The sequence below is a fragment of the Actinia tenebrosa genome, unplaced genomic scaffold (assembly GCF_029948245.1).
Source record: "Actinia tenebrosa isolate PJP-AT-01 unplaced genomic scaffold, QUT_ActTen_1.0 PGA_scaffold1__47_contigs__length_23844297, whole genome shotgun sequence".
Classification (NCBI taxonomy): domain Eukaryota; kingdom Metazoa; phylum Cnidaria; class Anthozoa; order Actiniaria; family Actiniidae; genus Actinia; species Actinia tenebrosa.
Window position 1 is genome coordinate 1,654,271 of NW_028292578.1, and position 24,409 is coordinate 1,678,679.

The window sequence follows — 24,409 nt, forward strand, 5'->3', positions numbered from 1 at the left end:
TAGGAGCAAATTTTGTTGAATTTTCTATTGGACTTGGCAATTATATCCCCCACATAAACAAGCAGTGACGTCATAGTGAAATAGGGCAATTGGAAACCTATTGTTATGTCCTCCAAATTAAAGTGCATTCTGACGAACGGCAAGGGGGCAAGGGCAAGGGGAAGGGATTGAAATTTGGATTTAAAGATTGATATTTTCGAGGATTTTGATTTTATGGCATAAGCATTTTACCCAAAATGGCTTTCACTGTACATTATACACTTATTGATCATTCATGCGAGTCTGTTATGGCAGAATAATGAAGTCGGGACTTTTAAGAATATCTGCCATAATAGGCGAGGATGAATCTTATAGGTATTTTATTATATCGAACATATATTTTTCAATAAAAAGATAACAATAAGTTCATTTGCAGTTCAAAAGAGCAGGTTTCATGATTCATTATAAATTAAAGTTATCCGGGAAAAGGATAAAATATAACGCGGGAACCGGGAAACTAGAAAAAATCTTACGTGATTCGGGGTATTGACATCGGCCGTGACTCGGGAATTACCGAATTAAATGTTCGGGGCGCGAGATTTTGGGAAACAATAGCATTCGGGATCCGGACCTTCCCTTTAAGACCCTGATAGTGGGTAATCATGGTCCATAAACACTGCTTTGTGATCCATAATATAGTAGCGATTACATTATTACTACGATTTATAGATTCACCTGGTTGGTGGCGTATAAAAATGCAAAATTATTTCACATTTTAGTTCGGATATTACCTTCGAAACCACGCATGACTGCTGACCACATTGATGATGTCTGGCATGACGTCGCTGGGTCTGTCAAAACATTGACTTTACTTCTCTTGTGTTATGCTTTAGCTCGGGGCAAAGGTTTTTATTATATATTTGACGTATATATTTAAAATTGGCATATTAAGATAAGTATTATGAATTATCAATATCTAATGATGAAAGATAAATAATACTAATATATAATCTTCGATGAAGTATCTATTTTTGTCTACTACTAAACATTGATACCTTTACATGTGAAAATATCATTTCAACTCTCGAAGTTAATATCGATCCGTATCCGGCCATGCGTGTTATATCCTCTATATATTCACTATCGTAGCGTGGTCAACAATGAATGACTTATAACAAATATTTTGTTAAATATCACCAACGTGCAATCGAGGAATAGTATAGATTATAGTTTCATTTTATTCTTTTTATTTATTAGATTTTCATTATTATTGTGATATTATTGTTATTTTTTGTATTTTAGGTGGAACTTACAAACACGCAGACGGCTGATATCCTCCAAATAGAAAACCAATCACGACTTGGGAACAATTTTTTAATGAAAACAGCAGCGTTTCCAAAAAAGTTACTAAATGAAAACAAACCTTCTGTTAATTCAACTGCCAAATAGCTGGTATTGAAACTGACCATTGAATATCGTCAAGGCTTTAGATGAAACAATCGAAAACTGAACAAAAACTTAGTAAAGAGGGGGGCAGAGGGGGGGGCAAATATCTGCATCTGGCCTCTGAATCGTATAATTATGGATTTTTTAAACAGTTGAGTGAAATAAGGGAACGTTATTTTGACTGTCAAAAAGTTCCGGCCAATTTTTAAGAATGCAGATCGACAAGTCATTTCATCCCAAATCACCGACTGTAGCTGGCTTTAGATGGCATTGAAACTGACCATTGAGTATCGTCAAGACTTTAGATGAAACAATCGAAAACTGAACAAAAACTTAGTACAGATGGTACAAATATCTGCATCTGGCCTCTGAATCGTATAATTATGGATTTTTTAAACAGTTGAGTGAAATAAGGGAACGTTATTTTGACTGTCAAAAAGTTCCGGCCAATTTAAGACTGCAGATCGACCATTGGCCAGTTTAATCCCAAATCACCGAATGTCCTATGTTAACTTTGTTAAAAGTAAACTTTACGTCGGCAGTTTGTGGATCAGGACCGCGGATGGCTATGTTGATTCACTACATTTACGGTAAAAGTAACTATGGAATATTTGATATTTGATATTGAAAATACAAATTGTTTTTAAAACTTAATACTTGAAAGCTGATGCTTCTCATGATTTTAATTTTAATTTCGTCGATTTGTGCTCCAATGAACAACTAGGTTTCCAAGAAGTGTCGCCACAAACAGTGGGATAAAAACCAAAACCTGTAGGTGAAAAGAAATAGCTGTGTATCTGGTAAGAGAAAATTGATTGCCTTCCTAAAAAAGTTCTGCAATGTCATATCATCATATCAAAGCAAGCAACAAAGACTTGATACTGATTTTTTTCGTCCATTAATAATATTTTTATTTATATATTTTAGTCGCCAAATCTGAATTGCTTGGATCTTTGTCGTTGGTACTGTATAGTTGTTATTTTTTGTTTTGAATTATTGGAATAGCTTAGCAAGATGAAAGCGACATTTACAAAGTCGACCAAGGATGAACCCAAGAAATTGTCCTATCTCTGGAGTGCTTAATACTGAATGAAGAGTAGAAGGCTCACAAACAGGTATTCGGCTAAAACCATGTTGTGGAAAACTTGAGTTATAAACATTTCTTAACTTTTTCGTTTGCCAGAACTTTTGATGTCTTAAAAGAAAATGAAAGTTGCTTTGTATGCCAGAAAAATAGCTGTTTGTTTTGTTTTACAGGAATAGTAGATTGGGACTACTTGCGTAGGCTCGGGAAGAAGAAGGTCGCCATGCGATTGAAAAAGCGATTGAACTACGTAAGCCAGGCTCTGGTAAGTTTAACAAAAAAAGTTTTAAAAATGCACAGAATAGAGTTTGGAAAGCGAAAACAAAGTGAATACTAATAAATGAAATTATAATGGCGTCAACGGTGCAGATTTCGAAACAAAAAACCGAGATTGCGAAGGTTCGATGAATGTTCACCAAATAATGATTTTAAACCATATTTATGATCGAAAACTAAATAATTTAAGAAATGCGCGGCGAAGACATAGTTTTAGGATGTCGTTCCAAGATGTTCAAATGGGAGATTATCGCTCGTTTTTCGACTTTTTTGCGCATTTTGATGAATCGCTTCCAACTTTCAGTCATCGATCTTTGAATACGTTTATTTTCTTAAATCGTCCATTCATCAAACCGAGCTGCTAATGAAAAGAATTCAAGCTTTTAAAAACATTGAATCATTTTAATTTTCTTAACAGGGCTCGGTAAGCTCAATCTGAAGAAGACATCTGACACAACAACATGCCGAGTTGTAACAAAAAGTTGCGCGAGATGAGAATGCCAAGCATCAATTAAGCTGAACATGCGACAACGAAAAACGAGGAAACCATTCCCTTCTCGGGGCGCTGTGACCGCAGCGAACTAGAGAGAAGGGAAGGTATAGGCTATTTCGTGGGATTCAAAACGACATCCCGAACCCTAACCTTAACCCGGTGGCTTCAGACGAAGGTGACGTTATTTAATTCGGGATGTCGGTGTCACGTGAAATAGCCAAAAGGAAGAGCACAAACTCGCCATCTTGGGTGTTTCTAGCAGTCGAAGAACTTTTAACGTTGGTAGCTTATTATGGTAAGTCTATACTAAATTTTAAAAATATTTTTCACAAAATCTATCACTGATAATGTTAATAATAATTTCTGTTTTTCATAGCCAGTATGTCGGTCGAATTTAAGAAAATATTTTCAGATTGTTGCGTCTCTTTCGACTCGGTTATGGCTGCCACGACGTAAAGAGCGTCATGCATGTATTCTGTTTCTCAGTATTTCATTGTTTCGATATTAAGACAACTCACAAAATATTTAGTAAAGAGACTATCCATTGCGATAAGCAAGATCTAATGTCGGTAATGCTTTTATCATACAACTGATGAAGTATAATTTTATATTTTTCGTTTGCAAGTCTTTCCTTTCGCTGTGCTGTTGTACTACGGTTGTAAACTTAAATTTATCCGAGCCTCAAATGCAGTTTAAATGCGGTTTTTGTTCATAAAATGTTTTTTTCTTTTGTCGAGAGTTTTAGTGAGGAGGCTTTTATGATCAGGCTTCTTCAAAAGAAGGTTCAGTTGGACAAGATTACGGTTTTCTTTCCGTGTGCGGGTTGAATGGGAAAACGGTTTTTCTTTGATGTTTTTCTAGGGAAATTGGACAGTGATAAATGACGAATCTTTTTTCCTTTCTGCAGAAAAACGAAGCAAAATCCCCAAAGTTCTCATCACGTTGCATGCAAGTAAGTGGTACTAGGGTAATGGAACTCCTTAGTGATCTTTTTGAAGCCATACTTTTATTAATACACGATATATCTTTCTTTTTTGCAGAGGAATGAAGTAAAAGGATTGCAGCTCTCATCACGTGGCATGCCAGTAATGCAAGAAAGTTGTACCAAGGTAGGTGATGGAACTCTTTATCGTGATATTTAATTGGCCATGCTTTTATTAATACGTGATGTATCTTTTTTACTCTTTGCAGGAGAATGAAGTAGTAGGATTGCAGCTCTCATCACGTGGCATGCCAGTAATGCAAGAAAGTTGTACCAAGGTAGGTGATGGAACTCTTTATCGTGATATTTAATTGGCCATGCTTTTATTAATACGTGATGTATCTTTTTTACTCTTTGCAGGAGAATGAAGTAGTAGGATTGCAGCTCTCATCACGTGGCATGCCAGTGATGCAAGAAAGTTGTACCAGGGTAGGTGATGGAACTCTTTATCGTGATATTTATTTGGCCATGCTTTTATTAATTTATGATGCAGTGTGTCCTACCATTGACGCAATCAGAACGGTACCTTAATTAATAAGTGATAAATCATATTCATTATTTTCCTAGCCTGGAATTACATTTATTTTGCCACTACATCCATCTTAAATTTGTATTTCACCCTTTTTACATTTTAATATTGGAATGTGCAAAAATTGCTCCAATGACGACCATTACAAGGTCCGTTCTCAAGAGACTTGCACTAATAAAGTTCCACATTAGCTTTAATAATAAAAATATATTGCTATTAATTTCGATATTAGTTATTCCTAAATCATCAAACGTTACAGGATCAGTACACAACGACAGAGTGTTAACCTTTGATATCTTACGTAATAGAAATGGTTTAATTTGTAGTTGTTGATTTATGTTCTCAAAATCAAAATTTATATATATATATATATACATACATATACATACAAAAAGCCATATTCAAAAACTTTGACCCTTTCGTACTTCAAAAGCACCTCAGAGATTATGGGATATCATTCCTGATATTGTTTTGAGAAAGCCCTAGTTATGGATAACTCGAAGAAAATATCAGGTACGATACGATAAGTTCTTGTTGATAGTTGTTATTACATATATTTTATATTTTTAAATTTGTAAATATTAGTAGTTTTATGTTGAGGGCCACAAGTTTATTAGTGTAGTACACTATTTAGTACCACCCTCATTAAATAAAGTTGTTATTATTATTATTATATCCCATAATTTCTTATATACTTTTGATATAGTAATGATGAAAAGGTAAATTATACACCGTGAAAAGATGAAAAAACTTACTAAAAAACTTACTACTTACTCAGTTTTGATATACTTGTATATATATATAAGAAAAGGTCAAAGTTTTTGCATTTTTACCCTTAAATTGATTCCATCTTAGATAGAAATAAACTGAATACCTACCCTGCAGGCTGAATGTCCTGGGTGCATATATCCTTTCGTTCGTTTGTTTGTTTGTTTGTTTGTATTGCACGTACTGTTTAACAACTTCGAAGTCACCTTCACCATCATCATCTGTAATTATTATCAACATAAGTAGGTAACCAGCAGTATATACGTTCAGTATTGTTAGTAATAATTTATATAACTATTATCAATTTCCCCCTGCGCCATTACCATTGCCATCATCACCATCAACATTATTATCTAGTAATAGTAGTAGAAGGTAGCAATTTTTTAAATAATTCCTGTGTAAATAATAATAATATAGCTATTTAATAGCGGTTGTCATTACCAATTTATACATTTTGTGATGTTTTTTACATTATCACTGTATTAACCATGGATCATCTTTATCATCAAATGCAGTCGCATTTTCTCTCCAGTGTCTACATTTTCTATACTGACATTTTCTGTACCTGTTGATTGATATTATCAGCAATGAGATCACGATTATTACAACACCATCATCATCATCTTTTTTCTGACAGCAATCACAATTTTCTTTCAGGTTACTTTATCATCGACTTATCGAATGCTTTTTGTTTTCAATAGGTGCAGATAGAATGCTTCACTGAAAACCTCGAGGTCTTTATCCCACAGAGCCTTGACTAAAGTTCTTAATGAAGTTGTCCCAGTACTTAATTAGCATGGAGTATATTTTTTAATTTTGTCGTCTTAATACTATTAATACTTAATACTATATGAAGATATAGAAATATAGATAAGTTATAGTGCTTGGGACCGAGGTTATTCCGGGCGAAAGCCCTTGGAATTAAATTCGGAAAAATTAATTTCCGACCTCGCTGGGTCCGAATTTTATTTTTTCGAATTTAATTCCAAGGGCTTTCGCCCGGAATAACCTCGGTCCCAAGCACTATAACTTATCTATATTTCTATATCTTCATGTATTTCATAAGTGCTACGCGGTCCACATATTCTCATCTTAATACTATATCATAAGAAATAAATCATACAAGTGAAATTTTTTTAATTGGTTTTGTTTAATACTATTCTATTACGATTGTTGTAAAATATATTTGTGAGTCATTAAAATGAATTCATTTCATATGGAAGCTTCAGTCCAGAAGGCAAGAGAATAACCTCTGATGGATTAGGGTCCAGTTATTCCCTCTCTCATGCCGCGTGCTAGCCTTCAGTTCTGAATAGTTTCATGTGATTGTAGTGACTATGGAAGCTTCAGTCCAGAAGGCAAGAGAATAACCTCTGATGGATTAGGGTCCAGTTATTCCCTCTCTCATGCCGCGTGCTAGCCTTCAGTTCTGAATAGTTAATTCATGTGATTGTAGTGACTATGGAGCTTCAGTCCAGAAGGCAAGAGAATAACCTCTGATGGATTAGGGTCCAGTTATTCCCTCCCTCATGCCACGTGCTAGCCTTCAGTTCTGAATAGTTTCATATGTGATTGTAGTGACTATGGAAGCTTCAGTCCAGAAGGCAAGAGAATAACCTCTGATGGATCAGGGTCCAGTTATTCCCTCTGTCATGCCATGTGCTAACCTTCAGTTCTGAATACTTTCATATTTGATTGTAGTGACTATGGAAGCTTCAGTCCAGAAGGCGAGGGAATAACCCCTGATGGATTAGGGTCCAGTTTTTCCCTCCCTCATGCCACGTGCTAGCCTTCAGTTCTGAATAGTTTCATATGTGATTGTAGTGACTATGGAAGCTTCAGTCCAGAAGGCAAGAGAATAACCTCTGATGGATCAGGGTCCAGTTATTCCCTCTGTCATACCATGTGCTAACCTTCAGTTCTGAATACTTTCATATTTGATTGTAGTGACTATGGAAGCTTCAGTCCAGAAGGCGAGGGAATAACCCCTGATGGATTAGGGTCCAGTTTTTCCCTCCCTCATGCCACGTGCTAGCCTTCAGTTCTGAATAGTTTCATATGTGATTGTAGTGACTATGGAAGCTTCAGTCCAGAAGGCAAGAGAATAACCTCTGATGGATTAGGGTCCGGTTATTTCCTCTCTCATGCCATGTGTTAGCCTTCAGTTCTGAATACTTTCATATGTGATTGTAGTGACTATGGAAGCTTTAGTTCAGAAGGCAAGGGAATAACCTCTGATGGATTAGGGTCCAGTTATTCCCTCCCTCATGCCATGTGCTAGCCTTCAGTTCTGAATAGTTTCATATGTGATTGTAGTGACTATGGAAGCTTCAGTCCAGAAGGCAAGGGAATAACCCCTGATGGATTAGGGTTCAGTTATTTCCTCCCTCATGCCATGTGCTAGCCTTCGGTTCTGAATAGTTTCATATGTGGTTATAGTGACTATGGAAGCTTTAGTTCAGAAGGCAAGGGAATAACCTGAAAGGTTTTTGGTTTGATGATTTGGAGTGATTTTCCTCAGACCGTGGTTGGTCTAGTTGTTCTGTGCAATAGTCAAATAGACACAAAAGAAAACAATGGAAATAAGATCTACCATCGTCTATTAGTCTACTCGACTAACTATTTTACGGTGAGAAGAAAATCCTTTTACGTTTCCTCAGAGTGAAACAATTCAAGTGGTTAGTGTATAATAGTCAAAATATCTATTTCTTCGAGTGTTCAATTGATATCTCACGAGTGAGCACAGCGAACGAGTGAGATATCTAAATTGAACACGAGAAGATAAAATTCGTATCTCCAAGCGGCCATGTAATGTTCTGTTTATTATATAGATATCGATGAAACTTAAATAAAACAAAAGCTCAAAAATTCTTTATTAAAATAGCAAGCCGATTCAACAGCGATATCTTCACGTGTGAAAGATATGGTATCTTCCACTGGTGAAAGATAACAAGTTTTCGACACTAGAGAAAACCTTGTATTTCATCGATATCTATATAATAATAGCTAATATACTAACCTCTATTAGTACAATAACTGTTTCACGATCTGATGAAAATCCTTGTGATCTTATGGTCTATTTAGAGTGATTTTGTACAAAATAGTCAAATAAAAAACCCAATGATAATGAGGCGTGTTTACCACCTAAACCAATCCATCCGGTTGGAAATTCATTCGCCAATAGTAAGAAAAGAGCGGGAAACTTTGACTTTCGAAATCTGGTACACGCGTCTACCGGAAGAACCGAAAAGAGCGGGAAAAGTGGTTGACTTCAATTGGAGGCCCGAGTTTTCCGGGACTTTCTTTTCGGGAATGATGCATACCTTTCATTTTGCAAGCAGAATTTCCGGTTTTTCCCGGTAAATGGTAAGCACCCAATATCTACTAACCTCTATAGTATACTAACTATTTTACAATAACTAACAGATTTCTCGCGCGCTGATTTGTTATTTTTTATCATTATTAAGAGGACAGACAGATAAAGCTGTCGTCAACGAGCGACTACGCCTCGTGGATCCACACTACTTTGACAATCTGATGATGCAATTTATCGTCAATAAGAGGACAGACACATAAAAAACTGATGTCTATTTGTTAATTTGATCACGGTTCTGAGAAAAAAACCTCTAACATTGTGAAAATCTGTCTTCTATCCATAGTCGCTTATTCGTTACTTCAATCGCTTGTTCTCCTGAGACATATATCGGATTTAATGCTAGTTTACCATGATTACTCTCTACCTGGTCCACAGATCTATACAGAGGATTCAATGAATTGTTTTCGAGTTCTTTTCTGATCACTTGGTCGGCAGATTCGTACAGAGGGTTGTCAAATATCTTAGTAGCCACTGGACTTGAAGTCTTGAAGTCGATAGTACTGTATGACAATCTCGTATTTTCTTCATTATTATCTTGAAGTTTTACTGGAACTTCTTGAGATATTTCACGTAAAATGTTCTCCTCTGATGGAGGGTCAGGTATGAAGGTTGGGTTACTAAACTGGTATTTGTTGGTATTCATCATGTCTTCAAATGGCGGGCTAACATCTTTCGTCTCTTTTGGAGTTAATACAATTCTCCCGTGATTCGACCTGCTTTTGCTATGCTTCCTCCACAACCACGCTACAAGAGATATCACTAAAACCAACAAAAGCAGAACACAAATCGAAATCAAGGCATATATTGTCGTATCTTTAGTACGGCTATTATTAGAACCCTCCGATGAGTTCTCCGTCGTGAGTTTAGCCTCGCAGTTTTTCCCAGTAAAGTTAGAACTACAAACACAAAGGAAATCTTTTCCTTTCAGTGGAATACATGTTCCATCATTTTGACATGTGTCCTCTTTACAGTTTCTCCAATCTTGTTCACAGTTTTCGCCTGTCCATGGATATCGACACGGCTTACAATCATCTCCGCCGTAGCCCGGTGCACATCCCGCACAGTCCCCGCTCCAAGGGGGATTACAGCTACACCAATACTTCGTCGTGCTGTTCTCGGAGTACGGGATACATGTCCCGTTTCGCGGACAAATGTGCGGGTCGTCCCGACAAATTGAACGATTTGTGTCACAGTTGACTCCAGTGAAAGGTTCCTTGCACAGACAAATGAATCCATCCCTCTTTTCTACGCATGCTCCGCCATGAAGACAGCTTTGCTCTGAACAATGACTAACATTAGTCTCACAACGTGAGCCAGTAAATCCCTCTTTACAGAGACAATTGTAACCATTAACATGAGATTCACATCTCAAAGTACCGCTCTCAGAACATGGCTTAGCTCGACAACGGTTCACCATGACGTCACAATTCGGGGGCGACCACCCTGTCTTACAGGGACATCTGTAATTCTTGTATCCTCCGAATCCATCTTCGCAAGGCCCGATGGTGTTATCCAGATGACATGGGTCAGACTCACAGTAATCGATATCGACGCAAGAATAACCGTCGCCCTTAAAACCGAGTTTACAAGAACATTTCGCTTGTCCTGGTCCAGCCCGTAGACACATGGCAAACGCGCTGCAGTTATTTCTACCATTGGAACACATATCTACTTCTTGAACCAATACAGTAATTACGCCAGTCGTACTTAGTCCCCCACGATCAATCGCGCGGATATATAGGGAGTAGCGGTTGATAAACCAGGCATTCAGCTGAGACCCAACATAAAGCTTGCTGTCATGGATACGAAAATGACTGCTGTTTGGGCTACCTATTGATAATAGATGAGAATCATATCTGTCAGGGTCATCTACAATTATGTACCCAATGAGATGACCAACGGGTGAGTCCTCTTCGAGAGATACCGCTGTTTTGCTGCCGTTGAGAGCGATTCTCGTGGGTGCTTCGTTAATGTCTGTGATATTCACATGGACGTTCTTGGTAAAGGAGAGCGAAGAGACTACTTCACGTACAGTTATTTGAACAGTAATGATTGGTGTTGTCTCGTGGTCTAATGGTGCACGTGAGACAATTACTTGGTCCCTGACCACCCTGAAGGGTACCCCATGGGATGCTATCTCGTACACATACCCAGTGCTCGGCACATCCGCGTCTGTTACAGAAATGTTCCCCAGTAGGGTCCCGTCAGGTGAGTTTTCTCCAAGAGATGACGGGGTTAGATGTAAATCTGTTGGGGGTTCAGGAACATCAAGGACTTGGACGCGCAACGAAGAAACAATTGATAGCGGCGGTAGACCGCTGTCTGTACATTTAAGAAACAGAGTAAACACAGCGCGAGCCTCATAGTTTAAAACCTTTCGCACAAGAATGGAGTTTGTTCCGGGACGGATTATGAATTCTTTTGGTATCTGATTCGTTTTGGCAGTCGATCGCTTGTGACGAGTAGACGGATCATGCGCACTAACAACAGCAAACAACTTTGCTTCCTCCTCACTTATCAACACGCACTTATGCGTCTGCAGTTGAGCGGGGTTGTTTACATTATCCTCATCTTTGATTGTGACGTATGTTACTATGGTAACACCGACTTCAGCCGTCTCATTAACGGTCACTACTGGTGTGCTGATCAGCTGGGTGGTTCTGTTAGGAGGGTGAGGGTCCATAGTCGTATCCCCTTGTGAATCAGTGAATATTATGTTGGTGGGCCTGTCATTCGAGTCTAAGACTTTGATAACAAACTGTTTCTGGTACCAAGACCCTCCCCCGTCGGTGCATTTGATGACGATCCTGTGTTCTTTCTGCGCTTCGTAGTCCAATGGAATACCATTCATTGACGTGAGGAGATGAATTTTTGAATTATTTTTTTGGATCATAAAACGAGCTCCTGCGTCATCGATTAGTAAGCACGAAAAGGATTGCGGGAAAGTATCGGGGTCCTTAACGACGACATCACCAATATAGGCACCCATGGTCGAATTTTCGTACACGATTTGTCGGCTGAGCTCAACGTCATAAGGAGGCTCGTTCACGTCCTTGATTGGTATCACCATGGCAACAGCTTTCGTCAATTGATTAGGCGTGCCATTATCTGTGCTTGATATAGTTATTTTGATAGCCCTCACTGATTCGTAATCTAGCTGACCGTTGTCTTGTATATAGAGTTTGTTGGTGTGTTTTATGCCGAGTACCCCACCAGGAGTTTGAGTAAGAATGGTATAAACATGTTTCTGTTCTTGATCTTCATCTAGAGTACTTAGCTCTCCCACGATAGTATCGACCTGAAAGGTGACAAGAAAATACTTTCATTCTTCACTTTCATTGTCATTGCCAAAATGTTGGCAGCATTGAATAAAAGATTGCTCATTAACGTCCTTCGTTTACACCACACCAACTTCAATTTGAAAAGCATGAAACCCGAAAAGTGAGTCACGTTCTGCCTTGCACAGTTTTCGATACTTGGAGATCGAAACACCTCTCTCTCCCTTTAACCAATTAATTGAGGACTAAGATGTTTCAAATTACCTTTCTGTTAACTAAAATGCTTAAAATGTCAAAAGGCTTGTTACGCTAGATTAGGGTAGAACGGTAAGAGCCAGAAATGTCTACATTCCCTTCCAAAAAATAAGATAAACTATGCATCTAAAAACACCGCAGTTTTACAACAGACCTTTTTACTGATACGGCGGCCATCTTGAATAATAAGATGCCGAATGGGTAAACACGTAGAAAATTCAAAAAGCATAGATTGGTGAGGAACCTTACCCGAATTCAAGATGTTCGCCGTATCGGTAAATAAGGTCTATTGTCTATACAACCATTAATTTTAGCCTCCCACCCCTTCCCCTTCAGTAGATATTAAGCTCCTACATCCCTGTGACCACTCTGCCCAGAGAGTATTTTTAAAATTTAAACTCCTTCAAAGAATAATACTTTACTGACCTTTTGATTCTCAGTAACGAAGACTCCTCGAGGAAGAACAATATCAGTTGGTGGGTCATTAGTATCGACCACAGCAACTGTTAAACGCTGAGTAACGCTGAGGTTACCGCTGTCCTTACTCGTGACATTAATGTCATAATGATCACGTGACTCATAGTTGAGCCTCGTTGTGGTGATGAGTTGGTTACCGTGTAGTCGGAAAGGGACTGTGGAAGAGTTCTCATGGTGTAAAGAGTACGTGAATGAATCCTGTTTGTCCGGGTCCAAGGTGGCTAACGTAGCAACGAGATATCCAGGGCTTTGGTTTTCTGGAGCCTATGAATAATACGTGGAAAAAAACAAGCGTAAAAACGACCCTTTATGGAATCTTTTGCTATCTTTGGAATATGGCGATTAAGATTTCGATGATCAAATTATAAAATAATTTTTAAAAATGCGTGGGAAGTTTGAAACTTTCAACTCCCATTACTCTTAGCCAAACGAAACGCCAAAACATCACAAACAAAACGAGCATGTGTTTGGCTTCTGTGATTCGTCTCTCTCAGTGACTGATTTGATTGATGGAAAGTAACATTATCGCATGCAGATTACTCGTGCACGAAAACCGATTTTATCCGATCTCAATGCTTTAATTGAATAGCAAGCATTTTGGTACAGCTTGACACTTAGTTTGCTTCCTTTCCGCGGCTGTACAACTGCAAAACATGGGTGGACCGGCGCTCGCCTCTCACCAATTAAATACGACCTCAGTTCAATCCCTGGCCTATTTGTCCTATAAGCATGAGTAGAGAGCCCGGGAGTAGAGTTGCTTTTTGGTTCTCTCTTGTGCTTCGAGTGTTTTTCTGAGCGTTCTCTCTACTAAAACATCTCTCTACAAAATCTACTTCTTCCAAAAGGATTCAGTGAGGAAACGAAAAGTATCTGTAATTGGCATATGTTGTAGTGCTTTCCCAGCCATTGTGTGCATGTTGTGTGTGTAAACTTTTTTTAATACTTCATTGCTGTATGTTTGTAAGTTTTATTCAGCGAAGCCGAATAAAATAAAATAAAGTATATAATGAAGCAACAAACTTGGAACCCACCTCAAACCTGTCACTTATTGAGAATATCCTCGTCGGTGGTTCGTTGACATTCACAATATTAATGATAAACTGTTGATTAATAGCTTCTTCATCTTGATCCTGGCATTTAACGTCGATCAAACACTTCGGCCCCAAAGCGTCCTCATAATCTAACGCACGGGACTTCCCCACCACTATGTTGAGTCCACGTATCTCAAACCGACCACTAGCATCATTACGTAATTCACAGCTAAACCGCTGAGCAACAACGGCTTCATCCGGGTCTTCGACTTTGATAGAGCCAACCAGCGTCCCAGGAATTGAATTCTCAAAGGCGCGAGTACCATTGATTTTTATTGCTGTCGGTGCTTCGTTGACGTTCGTGACGTAGATGATTAATGATTGGTTGGTGGATGAATTGGTTCTGGTATCCCGGATGTTGAGGGTTATCACGTGGCTTTGAGCCTTTTCATAATCCAGCGGTGTTTTAGTTGTGATTTTCCATGTGTAGGGAGCTACAGATGGCTTTATCTGGGCGAAAATAAATCTCACATTATGAACACAATAAATATTTCCGATATACTCCTGTAACATCTCTTGTTCGGCCAAATCATCGGTATGCGAGAATCAAGCAAGGTAATACACTAACGACACCGGTCTACGGGGTCGTATTTAAAAATTAAGCTAATATAGGTTATTAGAGTACAAACACTAAAAGTGTGCAACACTTTGCACTACTTAGTAGTAAATAGTGCTAATAAAACAATAGAAAACAATAGGATTAGCATAATTTAGCAGTATTTAGTGGTATTTATGTTACACACTTATAGTGTTTGTACTCTAGTATTTTTACACAAGTAAATATAACAAATCCGGCAAGCTTATTGGTCACAATTTACGTCTAATGCTGTTATATTCACCTACAGGTGAATATGACAGTGAAGGCGCACGCTTGCTTGTTGATGTGTGCCGCTTGCAGAGATAAATAAAATTGGGAAAAAAAGCTTTTTCTCCGTTATTTATCAAATTCATTTGTGTTGAAAATACTAAAACTATTATATTCACCTCAGGCTCAGTGAATACCGGTGAATATTTACCTCGCCGCTCGAAGACTTGCGTCTAGGTAAATATTCCCTGATAATCACTTCGCCCTCGGCGAATAATTGTTGAATATTGTTCACCATATTCACTCCGCCTTAGGTGAATAATTTTTTTAGCATAATGTAAACTTGAATATCAGAGAAAAGACAAAATTCAGGATAAAAAGAAAAACGTTTTACTATTACTGCCGCTGGGTTGACTTTGTCAAACCTCGTCTCATAATCACTCTTCGCTCGACCAATCACAGCGCGCGAAACTATAAAATTATATCTCTAATTATACAGCTTCTCATTAATCCCATATAGGTAACTGTCCAATTATTTTCTTAATTGGACAGGTCTTGCTTATATGGGATTAGTTAGGCAGCTATATAATTAATAGGTAATGGGATTTTATGCTCTCCAATCGAGAAATAATTAGACTCGAAAGATTCCTCTGACTGCCAAATTGGACTCGGCCTACGGCCTCACCCAATTTTGTCAGTCCTCGGAATTTTTCTCGCCCAATTATTTCTTAGCATGGAGTCCTATTGCATATACTAATCTTTACTATTACTATTACTGACCTGGAAGGCATCGGTAGGGTCTGAAACAAGGCTGACTATCACAGCATGGTTCATGGTGAACGAGTCCTTTAGGGTTACAATACCGACTAACGCCTCAGCGATATTTTCACTTACAGAATTATGATGGAGAACAAGGTGGTCTGGAGGTTCGTAAACATCGATGATCTGCGACGAGAAATGACAAAACAAACTGATAATAATTATATTGAATTATATTTTACACCCATCACTCCCCGTTCGGGGCTCTTCCGTGACGTTCCCTCCACACGCATTAACACTATATTCTATATTTACAACATACAACACTCAACTCACATGATGCTTTTTACGGAGGGAGGAAACCGGAGAACCCGGAGAAAACCCTTGACCAGTGGTTACTAGTGGGGACTGTTTGGGTTTGTCGAATACAACGATTGAATAAGGAAACTAAAGTACTGCGTAAAAAAGCTACGAATGCCAGTTAAATGCCTACATTGTTAATTCAATACTTGCCTCAATAATAAACTTTTCAAAGTTTGTTTTTCCGCTGTTGCCATAGACACGAATAACAACCGTGTAGTTCGCTCGATTTTCGTAGTCCAAGCTCCTAGTCGTCACAAGATCACTGTTACCTCTGGTTAGTGCGAATGCAGAATCATCATTTATATCTAACTGGAACGAGAAAGACTCGGCCGGGTCATGTGACCAAGCAAACACGTGACCGACCAATGAGCCCGCGGGTTTATTTTCAGCGATCTTATTTGAGTCCAGGGTTATGTTGATGACTCCTGACATGTCGATGTTTTTGACGTCGATGTAGATATCCTTCGGAGACCCAGCCACATTGGAATCCTGGCACCAAACTTGAATAAGCTGGCGCGCATGCGTGGCGTTGGTTAGAACTTCGCGTGTGCGCACTTGAAGCCCATGAATCTCAAAAGGGCTGCGATCACTGTTGAGTAAGTAGCAAGTGTGAGAATCCCCAGAATCTTCATCCTCTATATATAACGTACCAACAAGACTTCCAACAGGTGCATTGGAGCTGATAATGTAATGAGATATGTAGACGTTCGACGGAGGGTCATTGGCGTCTGTAACAGTAACATTAAAAGCCTCCTCAATACTTAGTCCACCTCTATCCCTACACTGTAACCCTACACTTATGTTATGTGTAGGAGCAAGTGCTTCATAGTTTATCTTGCCTTTCGTTACTAATATTCCTTTATTAACACCGATCAAGTCTCCGCTAACGACTTCACAAGAAGGTACGTCTCCTCTATCTGGATCTTGAACGCTGATACGAGCGATGTGATAACCAATGATTTTGTTCTCAGGGACACAGACTTGTCCTCCTGCTGAGCAAGAGGCGTATGCTGTGAGTTTTATTGCTTGAGGCGGTTCATTCTTATCGAGAATAGTGACATTGAACTCTTCATCATGACTCAATCCCCCATTGTCCGTCACCCGAAGAACAACACGGAGAGGATGATGGGTAGTTTCAAAGTCAATGTCTTTATTCAAAACAAGCTGGTCGCCAATGACCCGGAAGGAGTTTCCTGGGTTTGACGTCAGGATGATAAAGGTGTGGTTACCCAGTCGGTCTGGGTCACGTGCGCTCAGCGTGCCAATGACAGTACCTATTTGCGCATGCTCAGTGAAAGTAGCCGCTGATAGAAGAATGGCTGTTGGTCTTTCGTTAACGTCTGACAAACGAACTACAATTCTGGATGTGACGGTTGCCCCTCCCTTATCTGTGGAAAGAATGTTCACAGGTATTTGGTTCTGGCTTTCATAGTCTAAGAGACCAGCGTTAGCAACAACCAACGAAGATCCGACGACAGCGAAGGGAGAAGGAATAGGCTCAATGACTTCATAGTAATGACTATCAAATGCATCTTCGTCAATGGTTGACAGGTTTCCAACAAAGGATCCATTTTGTGTTCCTTCGGGGCCATTTACATACTCCTTAATCCAGCCCCCGTGTAAAATGACCCCTTTAGGAGGTTCATTTGAGTCTAGTACTGTAATGTTATACGTCGACGTGGCAGATAAGCTCGGAAACCCATTGTCGCGAACTTGAATTGTAACTATGTACTCTGACTGTCTTTCATAATCTAAACGACCATTAACCAGAAGGGTGTTGCAATTGATTCGAAACAAACCTTGTGCATCAGTGAGTAACGAGAAGGTCAGGTGACTATCCACATCAGCATCCGATGAATTAATTACTCCTACGGTATAACCAATCGATACATTTTCGTACACACTCAACCGGTCAATGATTGGTGGACCTAGAGTTTGAAAAAATAAGATATAGAGGCTTTGCACCATCACATGATGGCGGTCATGACAGGAGGCACAACAATAGAGCAATTTTCCCCTGGGAAACTGAATTCTTTCTCATGTAAATCAGATTAGACTAGATTCAATTGTTCCTTCCTACTGTCATGGCTGCCATCACGTGATGGTGCAAAGACTCTATTGGTTATTACTAAATCGATTGACACGAGTGAAAACCGTCTGCGCATGCTCTTAGTCCGTATGCAAATTAGTCGAAACATCTTCGTGCTATTGTAAAAATATGTAAATGTGACTTTCAAACATGCCTGACAAATGGACTTAACAAAATGCCAAAACCTGGTGTCAACGCTTGAAACTTGAGACTCATTCTTTCTCATTGTCTTTATCAATACAGTATCTTGGTCTCACGGAGAAAACGAACCTTTATTCTCTTACTTAAACTTTTGTAGTAAATTCTTAGAAAACTCTTTAAAAGGTACGCATGCGCAAACGTTTTTCTCTCGTGTAAATTGATCAACAATTCTTCTTCCTAAGGCCTTGTTCAATAGGGGTCTGGGTAACAAAAAGTTTGGCCGAGAGCAGTCTGGGTAACCAACCCTATATACTTACTCGGGGCTTCATTGACGTCCAGTACGTGCACCGTCAGGTTCTGTGTATACGATAACGGGGGTGTTCCACTGTCGGTGCTCATAACTCGGATATCATACCGGGATTTCCTCTCGTAGTCCAAATACCCAGCTACCACAAGAGACCCACGAGAATTATCGACTCCAAACAAACCATGAGCGCCTTCTACCATGGAGTAAGTAAAGGTCTGGTCTTCATCGCTGTCGATGGTAGTCAGTCGACCTATGACTTCGTTTATTGCTGTGTTTTCGGGGATGAAGTGCGAGGAGAGGATGATAGAATGAGGAGGGCTGTTACGGCCAGGGATTTGAGGTACACACTGAGCCCTTATAACAGTCCATACTCCAGATGATTGACAAGTGATGGTGTTCGGTCCAATGAGATAACCTTTAGTACATGTTAATGTACAGGAATGGTTGTATCTGATATTTGAAAAAAATATTCAATTTTTATCAACTTTTGGATATAGTATCGTGTATTGCGAGGGATCGCAGTACAAATCTATTAGCTATATACAAATGCTCGTCACAGTTCCCTGCGCCATCTTGAAAGATAGCCATGCCTTTGCATCAAAGCGCGACGAATGGTGAGCTTGCAATTATAGAAACCTTTTTTAACACCTTGGACGATTATTCACATATCTCTATTATTGCTAGCTCACCGTTCGTCTCGCTTCGATGCAAAGGCACGGCTACCTTTCAAGATGGCGAAGAAAACTGTGAAGGAGACTATTATTAATAAGATGCCATTTTTGTACTCTTCAATATAACGCTAACATACCTATATTGCTCAACTGTTCCATCACACGTTAGGACGATCCCTTGAGGACTCGCGGGATTCCCGCAGCTTATTGTATCACACCGTTCCCGGTTAGTTGCAAGCTGGTAGCCTGGTTTACAAGCACACATGTAAGACCCCTGGGTATTCATGCACGTATGTTGACAGGCGTCACGCGATTGGTTGCACTCGTCTATGTCATAGCAACTCTTTCTGTCATTGGACAAGAGGTAACCAGTACTGCAGTCACAGTGAAACGAGCCAAGGATGTTAATACATGTCTGGTGACAGGTATTGAGAGAGTTATTCAGACACTCGTTGATGTCGTCACAGGTGTTAGTGATAGGATTATAAACCAGTCCTGATGAACAGACACATCTGTAGGATCCCACGGTGTTCTCACAGTATTCTGATAGGAAAAGAAAAACAATGGCTTCCCATTTCATAGATTCGTGCAATTTCATAATTTCAAGTTCTCTGTTGCTCAGGGTTAGCTTCGATTTGTGTTCCAGAGAAGGTCTGTGGAATTTAAAGGGTTTATATTGTGGAAGTTGTGCATTCTTTACTGTACCGTTGGTATTAGTGAATATTTAGACACTGATTCGAGGCTAACCCTGAGTAATTGATTCTGTAATCAAAAAACACAGCGCTACTTAGGAACTCGAAAATGGTCTATTGATGATAGTAGATGAAAAGGTTGTGTAGATGCAGACGGACAATCAATGGAGCAGATTTCATGACTCAGATTTCATGGGTGAATCCGCGGCAAGGCAAACGCCACAAATCACTGTCAACGGATTATACCTCTTTGGTTTGGGCATAAAGTTTTGCCCATTTCAGACCTTTGTCATTTCCTAGAGTGTTTTTTTTTTTTTTGTTTAACGGCTGGGTATCTTATTCTCAAAGGAATGACACGTGGTCTGAATCGGGAAAACATTACGCCCAAGCCTAAAGAGGTCTATCGCCCTTGAAAGAAAAACAAATGGGAAACTAGGTACTAATCTGCCGCTCGGAGCTTGGACAAAGCATAAATTATATCAAATATTGCAAAGCGCAGCGAAGGACTATTAGAGAGTCTTGATTTCCCCCCTTACCAGGACAGGTGTGGTTGCTATGACTACATTCATCAATATCAACACACGTGTGCTTGTCAGCTGACACAGTGTAACCTGACCGACACGAACAGACGTAGGATGATTCTGTATTTGTACATTTGAATTGACAGCCACCATTATTGATCCTGCATTCGTCTGCATCTGAAGCCAAGAAAGAAAAATACAATAAATTATAAGCTCCATACGTCTTCACGCATCTTTTTGCGCAACAATTTTTTGTTATCGCTTGAATGTTATGCCCCCCGATACCGTGACCGGGCGGGGAATTTACGCGCGGGGAATTAACGCGCGGAGACCGGTGATCTAGCGCGCATCGAACAGCTTGCCAGGAGGTATGGGGAATTTCACGGGCACTTTAAAAAGCAGGGCATCTATAAGATTTTAATGCTGGACCGAAGGCCAAAATCAGAATTATGAATTATGCAAAATGTGCGCGCTTTTATCTTCACTGGTTTCTCACCATTACAAGTTTTTTCGTCAGGATTCAAAGTATATCCACCAAGACAGGAACAGTTGTATGAACCGATGGTGTTGACGCAGACTTGAGAACAGCCACCGCGGTTATAACTACATTCGTTGATGTCTGAAATAATAGGAAAAACACAAGTCAAAATCATCCTGACCAATTATGTCTCATCCTACGAGAACCAGGGGGTGTAGTTGGGAAGGCAACGAAAGAGGAGGAAAGTACCTAGATTCCCCGGGTTTCAGAGAGTGCCGAAGTGTCTATCTGTCGCATCCCCTATCTCATTCTCTTTCCGGTTAAGTTAGGAAGAGGTATGGATCAATATTACGATTCTGATGCTTGTTGTTTGCGATTGTTACTTCCTTCAAAGTAAAAAATTGTTTGACTTGTTTCAACTAACCTTGACAATTCTGTAGATCAACTCCTAGTTCAAATCCTTGTCGGCAAAGACACCTGTATCCACCAATCATATCTTGACACTTGTGACTACATCCGCCATTATTAACGAGACACTGGTTGGGATCTGAAACACAGTATAAAGAGAGGTGGAACCTTCGAATTCCCTGCTAGCAGAGCCTATTTTCCTTTTGTTTTGGCGGAGTGAGAAATAAAGACTCGGCCGATGTAGGACGTTATACTTGTCGCGCCTGCGTGGCGTAATTTGGCAACGCTGTCATGATTTTGACAGCCGCTCTCGTCAAACAACGTTTGGCGCCACAGTATGTTACATTTGCTCATGCGCACTACATGTACCCAGTTGAAAATCGGTTTTAAAACTGGTTTCGTTCGTCCATGATTGTGGACGGCGGTGTATCAAAGGAAACGCTCTACATCGTCTCCTTCCTCCCCGCCTAAAAGAAGGGAGAGAAAGAGGAGAGACTCTGCTAGCAGGGAAATTTGAAGGTTCCACCACTTCCCCTCCCCCTCCCCCAATTTGGGCCGCTACGCAGGCTATGTGATGGATGAGAATGGAAGAAGGTAGTTCTGTGTGATTATGGGAAAGTGTGACTATGGATCATATTTTTTTCACATGCAAGGGGTCTATTTATACTGCTCCAAGCTAATTAATTCTGCAGAGAAAATATTTAAATATGCCATAGCAATAATCAAGTACAAACCTGTCCCTGGTTGTCTTTCAGGGTGATAAATGTGTAATGCTGATGGTCTACTCATTCCACCACTTATACTAACTCTATCCTGTCCTGTACTCTTATCACAATGTTCAATGGTATGTTGATGCCAATCTGTCCAATACAGCCTGTCTTTGAACTGTGTCAAGGAGTATGGGTGATATACTTTCCTTCCATCGATGATGGTGTGTCTTTTTTGACCACTCAATGTAGACTTTTCTATTTTATCAGTATTCGCATCTGCCCAGAACAGGACTTTATCCTTATAATCAATTGTCAAACCATTTGGCCAAACAAGATTTGAGCTGACCAACACTTCTTTATGACTACCATCACTCATTTGTGCTCTAGATATTTTAGCATCATTCCCCCAGTCTGTCCAGTAAAGTCTATTATCAACTGGATCAACCACCAAAGCTCTAGGTTTTTCCTCAGGTAGAGCTATAAGTGCCCTGCGTTCGGTACCATCCAGCTTAATAACATTGATAGTAGCCCTTCCTGCGTCAGTCCAATATAGTTTTCTACCCAACCAGTCAAGAGCTAGGTCTTCAGGCACTCCCAGATCTGATGTAACAAAGTCTTCTATATTCTTAGGATTTAGACCTTGATCAATATGGACTCTTTGGATCTTTTTAGCTTTGATATCTGACCAATAAATTGTTCTTGTCTTGATATCAAAGTCTAAGCCAACGACATTTGAAAGTCCTCTGACGAGGTATTGATATCCTGTGCCGTCAAGATTAATGCGACGGATATCCACAGTGTTAGAAAATATTATGAAAGGTTTATTAAGTTGTTGGGTACTTGCTGCAGTACAAAACAAAACTGGAAAGAAAAGAAATAGAAAAAGGAAAATTAGGTATTTGAGAGGAGTATGTGGTGGGTGGGGGAGGGGGAGAGGGAGGGGAGAGCAGAGAAGGGAGAGGAGGGAAGGGCAGAAGGGAGGAATGGGGCAGAAGGGAGGAATGGGGCAGAAGGGAGGAATGGGGCAGAAGGGAGGAAGGTGGCAATATATAGTTGTCAATATATAGATGATCCCCCTCCAGTTGTCTAAAAACCATGCGATCCCCCTAAATCCTCTGATAGCGAGGTGGCTTAAGGTCAATTTGTCACATGCACACATGACCCCGTCCTCTCAATCCAAGACACATTTACCACCCTCATATGGAAATCACCAGCACCCCTCATGAATTCATTGCAAATGACATTAGGGAACTCACGCTCTGTAGCAATTTTGGTGCTTTCTTCCAGATTGAAACGATCTTTGCATTAAGCAACCTCACTATAAGCCCCAGGTGATGAATATTTTGACTGTTCCCTTATCATTTATAACAATAATGATCAAATATAATTTATAATGATAATCTATATTATTCTGACATCTTCACTGTCATACCTACATGAATGTCTGAATTGAAACAAAATACTATTCAAAATTTGTATTTGTAATAACTTTTGAGTTTAATAACACGTAGCTCTGTTTATACAAATCGCAAACTCACCTGCAAAAAGTAGATAAAAAGTTATTTTTCGTGCACCAGGACAAAACATCACGTTACCTATAAACAAAAGAAAAACGTAACAATTAGGGAGAAGAACTTGATTAGTTTTCGAATTTTGAATCAATCGTCAGGATGTTTTTCAGTTTTTCAAGGACAAAAGAACAAATAAACAAGAGATATTAAAAAAACATTTGAAAACATACTCCATGGCGACTAAACTAAACTTTCTTGGTTAAGAAGAACATGAATGATCTTAAGAGAGAGGTAAATTCGGAAAGTTACATTCAAGTTTTATCGCAATTTAATAACTGTAACTTTTTAATATGACACTAAATTTACACATTTATGTAAAAAATACCATTAAAACGCATTCACATGGCCTGTAAGGCTTTACTTTATGAGGTGTTCAAAGCACAAAGCTTTAGAATTTTATTTTCAGTAGCTTTTCTTGGACTGCAAAGGAACTGAACTGTCATTCGATCTGTCTTCAATATAAGCTTATTACAAACATAAGCTTATTATTATTATTGTTATTCCAACAAAAATAACATCTTCCATCTAACCATCAAGGCACCTAAATTGCGTTTGAACAAGGTAATTTTAAGGGCAATTAACTTTGATTTTACGGCTTTTATAATTATAAAGTAGTACAAGGCATCAACTTATAACAGCGCTATATGGTAATAAGCTTAAATTAAACAATTGTCAAGGAATTCACCTTCGAAATAAGTCTTTCCACCAAGAAACATTGACTTTGTGCTCTCTCTCTGATATTTCTCTCAATTATTTAGTTTTCTAGATTTCTCCAAACCCCCTGTTATCTCCAACTGCTGTTTTTACTTCCTGGATAAGTAATATTACGTCGTTGTTTTAAAAGTTGTCCTGCGATGTGT

General features: G+C 39.3%; 2 protein-coding genes across 3 annotated transcripts; one reads left to right on the top strand and one right to left on the bottom strand.

The window, feature by feature from the left end:
* Window positions 1–1,039: 1,039 nt before the first annotated feature.
* LOC116308346 (uncharacterized) lies at window positions 1,040–6,473 on the top strand. Of its 2 annotated transcripts, none has more exons than XM_089032329.1 (10): window positions 1,040–2,015; window positions 2,150–2,225; window positions 2,353–2,540; window positions 2,683–2,774; window positions 3,204–3,573; window positions 4,186–4,230; window positions 4,319–4,387; window positions 4,470–4,538; window positions 4,621–4,689; window positions 6,259–6,473. In XM_089032329.1, exons 5-10 carry the CDS (start codon window positions 3,571–3,573, stop codon window positions 6,316–6,318), a joined length of 315 nt encoding a protein of 104 aa, XP_088888455.1. In that variant the 5' UTR covers window positions 1,040–2,015; window positions 2,150–2,225; window positions 2,353–2,540; window positions 2,683–2,774; window positions 3,204–3,570; the 3' UTR covers window positions 6,319–6,473. The 2 variants fall into 2 exon arrangements, with proteins under 2 accessions (XP_088888455.1, XP_088888454.1); XM_089032328.1 differs by having other exon boundaries at window positions 2,431–2,540.
* A 201-nt stretch (window positions 6,474–6,674) lies between these two features.
* On the bottom strand, window positions 6,675–24,265 carry LOC116306179 (protocadherin Fat 2-like). Its single transcript, XM_089033436.1, has 13 exons — window positions 24,235–24,265; window positions 23,517–23,573; window positions 22,003–22,839; window positions 21,285–21,407; window positions 20,879–21,001; window positions 20,398–20,559; window positions 19,307–19,712; window positions 18,509–18,948; window positions 16,112–17,889; window positions 15,620–15,784; window positions 13,975–14,484; window positions 12,893–13,207; window positions 6,675–12,231 (listed from the first exon to the last, which is right to left on the bottom strand). Exons 1-13 carry the CDS (start codon window positions 24,263–24,265, stop codon window positions 9,184–9,186), a joined length of 7,995 nt encoding a protein of 2,664 aa, XP_088889562.1. The 3' UTR covers window positions 6,675–9,183.
* Between the last annotated feature and the right edge of the window lie 144 nt (window positions 24,266–24,409).